At 38.6% G+C, this 6,978-nt stretch overlaps 1 protein-coding gene across 2 annotated transcripts in view; it reads left to right on the top strand.

The window, feature by feature from the left end:
- Nucleotides 1–325: 325 nt before the first annotated feature.
- LOC111864500 (coatomer subunit gamma) overlaps nt 326–6,978 on the top strand; it is a 56,113-nt gene continuing 49,460 nt past the window's right edge. Inside the window, exons 1-2 of one of the 2 annotated variants that reach the window (XM_023851781.2) lie at nt 326–490; nt 5,412–5,542. In XM_023851781.2, coding sequence (XP_023707549.1) covers nt 463–490; nt 5,412–5,542 — 159 coding nt within the window. In that variant the 5' untranslated portion in view covers nt 326–462. Of the gene's footprint in view, nt 491–795; nt 925–5,411; nt 5,543–6,978 lie in introns of those variants that run through there. The other variant, XM_023851780.2, reaches the window with a different exon arrangement.

Below are 6,978 nucleotides of genomic sequence, written 5' to 3'. Positions count from 1 at the left end.
GATAAGCTGTTTGCCTCTGAAGAGCTATAATATTTCCCTTCAATATTCCCAATATAATCTAATGACCATAGTTAAATTGCCATATAGTTAACATTGAAACATAAATTAAATTTCGCAATCCAAGGAAGCATTTTGATACCAAGTATAAACGTGAAACATAATGATCGATAATGATGTTCAATATAGGGTGCAAATGGAGGGAAATTTCATATTAGACTTAATGGCGTAAAGGCAAAGTTATCCCTGGCTTATGTAGTTCAGCATCACACAAATGGGAGTAGAAGTGTAGCTCCACCTTTCTTGACTTCTTGACGTTCTTTGACCTCGACACTGGTTGGAGTTGAGTGGTCACACCTCTACCGCGGATAGAGCCACCGGTACTATTAGGATAAGAGGCTGAGTGGGCCTCCAGCCGATAGCCCGTCCATACTTGTGTTTAAATTGAAATGACACAGGAAAAGAATGGTCATAAAGGCACACTTGAGCAGAGGTACATAGAACAATCTGCGGAAACAGTTGAACAGTAGAATTACAGCACGGATCTGGAAAACTCGCAGACACATCAAAGCACATATCTTTAGCCTATGGAACTATGGAACATATCTCAGATATGTACTTATGAAATCAAAAGTTTGTCAGAATTCGTAGTAAATACAATTTATAGTATTATTAATCAGAATATTAGCTTGACAATGTATAGAATGATGTAATCTAACGACGTCAGAGCATGAGAATAATTGTAAGAATTATACTACACTACACTACACATAGTCTTTTATTTGATATCAGCCGTCTATTTAACTACGTTGGCAAATACTGTGTTGACCGGTGTTGACTGTGTTGAATGTTAATGTTTGTCAGAGGTGGTTTTTAAGTGATATACGATGAGCGCATTCAGACGAGACAAAAAGGAAGAAGAAGAGGGTACATTAATATCAGTAAACAGTTTTCTACATTTGATTTGATGCCAGATATTTATGTTTTGAAAGAAAATTTATCAATTTTGTCCAGCAATTACTGTTCAGGCTTGTAGCTCTCCACATTGTAGCAAAATGTGGGTGATTTTTTTTTTCTAAAGGGTTAGATATGAGGGTTCGTGTCAATACGACGTTTACCGACGTCATTTGTGTCAGTTACAAACGTTCACATAGGTTTCGCTCTTCAGATGCTTTTGTTACGATGTTCATATATTGACATTGATATTGTTTATTAATATAGTTGATTTGTGTATTTTACTATTTTTGGTTAAATAAAGCCTGTTAGATTATGTTTAGGGTATACAGGGTGATTCACGAAGTTTTACCCCACTTAGGGAGGGCATTCCTGAGGTAATTTGGAACAAAAAATGTTAATATACTAATGGTATCCAACTCATCATTAAAGAGATACAGTAATTTGAAAACTGGCGAAAAATCTTTTTTTCTTCGAATTTCAGTCAAAACAAATTAGAAATACAATACAAACACTTTTTAAATCGTTAATGTTTTAGGAAAGAAGCATTCTAAAACCAATTTTTTTTTTCAATTTCTTAATTTTGCATTGTGCAACATTTTTCGTCGATTTTGTGTTACAAAATTACATTATTTTCAGCATCCAATTCTGTAAACATACCAATGGCAGCCAAGTTTCATAATGTAGATCCCATTTCAGGATAGAATTTTATGACATGAAAACCAAGAGAGACAGCCAGGCAATGGTAACCTAAACACATTTCTGGAGCAGTAAATCACCATGCAACAAGATAGGAACTGTTGAAGAGTAAGCACAGTGACAGAGAAACCATTGGAACAATGTTTTCTGTGTGGTCCAGTTAAAGAAGGACACCAAAAGAAGATATATCCAATAACCTTGTGGACTTATATTTTAACATAATCAATGTGAAACAAATGATGGCCACTTGAACAGTACACAACAGGCAAACCCACCTCTAAACTGTCGCTTTATTCTTTGTTTCCTTAACAGGAAATAAAAATCTCAGAGATATTCAAGCTGAATAGCCTTAACGATATTATCATGAAGGTAAGAGTTATACAGAGCTCAGACTGCCCTTACACAGTGCAACAATTGCAAAAGATTTGGCCATATCTGGGGCCAACTGTGAGCAACCCCTGGATGTTTATGGTGTGGTGGTGTCTACTTGCATAGGGGATGCCCTGAAAAGACAAATACAGATTCAATTCTGAGCTGCTGAATTTGCACCCTAATAGAAGGATAGAAACCTCATCCAGTGTTATATCAAAGCTGCAGCCACATGAAAGGAGAACTGCAAGGGAGAGGAGCCCAACAAGCTCTCAAGGTATACTGTGGGGGGACGTTCTTCTCTAAGTTCATTTCACCAGAGCGGTCGTACCTTGCTGGTGTACCATGTCAAGACAGGCAACACCAGCCATATGGAGAAAGCTTGTGGACCTCCATGCAGCAGCATCTGCGAAATCAGGCCAGTCAGTACAGGCTCCCAGTTCGACTAACAGTGACACGTTAAAAATTGTCACTGTAGTGCAACAGATCATGACAGAGCTCAGTGAAGCTGTGTCAGAAAAAGACAAGATAATATTTGTTACAAAAATGGTACTTAATGAAACAAAATGGCTGCTAGAGTTTATTTTCTGCTCACAGTCAAAGCATTTAATGCAAATGTCATTTGGAGGCAGTACTGTGAGCTCAGTAAACAGCTGCAAGACTTACATATAGATGTGGCTCTGCTCTCAGAGACACATGTCAAACCCCATGAGGTGCTTCATTCCAGATTATCACTTTTGTTGGACTGACCACATAAAGACACAGAAAACTAAGTATATGTTGCTGTCTCATCACCAAAATGTAAGACAAAATCATGACATAAAGATAGGTAACAGATGTTTTGATAATGTGGCACAGTTCACATATTTTGGAATGACAATAACAAATCAAAACTTGTTTCGGGAGGAAATTAAGAGGAGATTGAACTTGGGTAATGCTTGCTACCGTTCAGCCCAGAACTTTTGTCTTCTTGTCTGCTGCCCCAAAACATAACAATTATAATATACAAAACTATAATGTTGCCTGTGGTTCTGTATGGGTTGTGAAACTTGGTCCCTGACATTGAGGGAGGAACATAGACTGAGGGTGCTTAAGAACAGTGTGTTGAGGAGAATATTTGGACCAAAGAGAGATGAAATGACAGGAGGTTGGAGAAAACTGCATAATGAGGAGCTTCATAACTTGTACTCTTCTCCAAGAGTAATTAGAATGATCAAGTCAAGGAGGAGGTGGGCAGGGGATGTAGCACGAATGAGGGAGAAGAGGAATGCATATAGGATATTGGTGGGAAAGCCAGAAGGAAAGAGACCACTGGGAAGACCAAGGCATAGGTGGGTGAACAATGTTAAAATGGATCTTAGAGAGGGAGAGATGCGATTTTATGGATTAGATTGATCTGGCTCAGGATAGGAACCAGTGGAGGGCTCTTGTGAACATGGTAATGAACCTTTGTGTTCCTTAAAATGCTGGGAAATTCTTGAGTAGCAGAACAGTTGGCAGCTTCTCAAGAAGGGCTCAGTTCCATGAGTGAGTGACTGACTGACTGACTGACTGACTGACCGACCGACCGACCGACCGACCATTTCCCAGGAAGAAAAGGCATTCCCAATAACCATGTAGACGTATTCTAAATGTGTGATATGTACACTTGACAAAGGCAAAGCCTGTTCATAAAAGGGAAACCCATCCTCTCATCCGAGAAGATGATTAGTAAGGACTGTGATAGTAAAGGTTCAGTTGCAAAGAAAACATTTCTGTTCATGATCCTCAAGGGACATGGCACCAAGGCAAACTGATTGGCAGTAAACCTTCACTCATAAAGTAACTCCGACTCTGACGTTGAAACCCTCTGTATATTTTTGGTAAATGTTACTTAGCATAGTGCAGTTAGAAATGGGGCACTGTGACAGCATGGATATCCTACTGCTGAAACTGCAGTGCAACAGACTTCAGAAATACACAGAATGACTAACCCCTCCCCTTGTTGAAGGGGAAGGCCCATTTCTTAAACATGTACATGTGTTAGGAGAGAGCAAAATTCTTGGTCCTAGATCTTGATGAGACCCAAAGTACAAATATTATGTTTTTGGACATTATCCATCATCTTGTCTTTGTCTAAAAACTATCTCGTCTATTTTTCAAAACAACATTTTGGAGACTGGATTCTGTCTCCGTCTTCAGGTAAAGCCCACTCAGTTGAGCGTAATCAACAGAGCTAGACCCTATCTCTGGATGAAGCTAAAAGTCACTGTGCTGGTGAGAGTCGGTAGCAGGTTAACCAACTGGACATGAGTGAGTTGCCACTGAGAGTCCGTTATCAGTAGGTGGTCACAGTTTGTAGTCATGAGCAGCTGAGTATGGAAGCAAAGGAATTTTTATTGTGAGGAGCCAACACATGAGCAGGCTGGAGGGACTTGGAATGTGCATTGTTGCATGTTGATTCATTGCCCCAGAAATGTGTCTAGGTTTGCTGTTACAGAGCAGTGGCTGTCTCTTCTGGCTCTCATAGCACATTATTTTAATAGTTGGGTCTTGAAGGTAAATAAACGTTTTTGAAAATGTTCTTAATCATTTTTAAATTATGTGGAAAAATATGAAGAAAGTAACAACATATGAGTAATTTAATTAAATCAGAATATCAAGTTAGAATTTCAAAGGGAAAGATTAATATTGGTAGTATCACATGTTATCAGAGATATTTAAACTAGGTCACTTCCAATTGTGTGTTAAAATTTTATATCAAAGTTGACCTAATCCTCCCAGGGGTTTACTCAACCTCTAACAGAAATGAGTACCAGGAATTAATTAAATAATTTTCCTGGGGAATAAAGTGCGGCCGGCGCGTAAGGCTGACAACCTTACCGCCATCTTTGAGCCGATTGTCTAGATAATGTGGGAGCCTCAACATCTCACAACCCTATGGGCCTTCACGGCCTGGTACAGGGATAGCTTTACTTTTTTTTATGTATACTACAAGCAAAACATGTTTGAAACATCTGTAAATTATGTAATCAATTGATGCAAGAATTGTGAGTTTAGTATAAATAATCATGACATCTTTACAGGGTGAGATACATAAAGACCAGCAAACTACAAAGATCTGAGTGAAGTTGTTACTCATTTTAAAATAAATAATAAAATTAACTGGCACTGGCAGGCACATTTTTGTAACTACCACAGGCAGTTCCTATTTGTGTAAGATCTTAGGTTCTCACAGCAGTGAATATCATGGTCACAGTTTTTGGGATGCGATACCATTACGTTTGATAGACAGGTATGGAATCCCAGAAAACTGCAATCTTGGTTATGCATGTATATTATTCAGATGGCACCATCACCAGCTTGCTCGATTCCAGTTGTTTCTGATAATATAGGTTTAAATTTGTTTTCAGGAAGTGGAAATCCTTTCCAGAACATTGAGAAAACTACTGTACTACAAGAAACTCGTACTTTCAATGATACTCCTGTGAATCCAAGAAAATGTACACACATTCTTACAAAAATTTTGTATCTCTTGAACCAGGTAAAGCTTAAGAATATTGGTAATATTGCATACAGTTGCTGTATAGACAAAAGAAGTATTAGCAAGTCATTGATCAGCAGATTTATCACATTAATGTGTGCTGTAACAAACAAGAGTGAAATTTTATGCCTTAAACAATATGTTGTAATTTGATCAGTTCTCTACAAATGCATTTTGTAGATTTTGTTTAATGTAGGAGGGAGAGTCAGTAAATAGGTCACAAATGGAAGCAAAACAGCTGTAATGGACATACTAGGTTTTTTATGTTTATCACTAGGTAGTACAGTCCATCTTCATGACAGTCTTTGCTCTTAAGACTAGAAGATATAAGAATTGTGCAAGGCATGTGTTACTTTATAAACATATTTCCTAAATTTATTTAAAAAAAGAAAAAGAAGTATATGTACAAAATATTAATAGCATATTCTTAGAGTTAAGAGAGAGATCTAAAACTGTTGGGTGACCAATATGATAGAATAAGATGTTTACAAGAATGTGCTACAGAGGGCCAGATGGGCATTGTGTGGGCCATTTTTGTATACAAATTAATTTTTTTTAAAAATAAAAGAAACACTCTAGGTAGCAGACATGCATGCGCATGTTCAGAGTCTGTTTTCAGTAGTTAAAATGGCAACCATGCTTAATGTGAGTACTACCAAAGAGCAGCATTCTGTTGTGAATTTTTGTGGGCAAAAGACTCAGTGCAAAGTACGTGGGGCAATCCAAAAGTTTCCGAAATTTGAATTTTGCGCGCGAATCATTATGAGTACATCGAAATACCGCTAGGTGTCTCCTCTCACATCCTTCTTGAATCAGTGTGGCAAGCGGCGTCGAGTTGAGTGGTTGGGTTTATTGTTGGTGAACGTATTTCCATTGTTGTGTTTCCGTGAATTTGCAGTTTTGCGATGGCTGACCTGAGAGAGCAGCGTGTCTGTATAAAGTTTTGTTTCAAACTTGGGAAAACTGCTGCAGGAACACACCAAATGTTGAAGCAAGCTTTTGGTGAAAACAGTTTAGGCCAGACACAAACTTACAACTGGTATAAGCATTTTAAAAATGGCCAAACATTGACTGATGATGACGATCGTTCGGGACAGCCGTCAACAGGCAAAACACCAGAAAATGTTGCGAAAGTTAGGGATCTGATAAGCGGCCTCCGTAGTCTAGAGGTAATGTTCCTACCTCATGACTTGTACTACGCGGGTTCAAATACCCGGCGGAGGTCGTCGAATTTTTAAGGGCGGAAAAATTCAGGGAACAAGTCCTCCGGGAGGGACTTTAAGCCATGGGTCTCGTGTCATAGCTTTACGGCACATAAAAGAACCTCATATCTCCAAAGGAGGTCACTGAGCCAAATTAACGGACGTTTCCCGCCCAACAGCAGTCTCTAATACCTCTGGTAGATGGGGAAGCATTATAGATACCTCTCAGCTAGT

Source organism: Cryptotermes secundus, unplaced genomic scaffold, assembly GCF_002891405.2.
Source record: "Cryptotermes secundus unplaced genomic scaffold, Csec_1.0 scaffold854, whole genome shotgun sequence".
Taxonomy (NCBI): domain Eukaryota; kingdom Metazoa; phylum Arthropoda; class Insecta; order Blattodea; family Kalotermitidae; genus Cryptotermes; species Cryptotermes secundus.
Note: the sequence above shows the minus strand (reverse complement) of the source record. Positions and strands in the feature narration are given on the sequence as shown.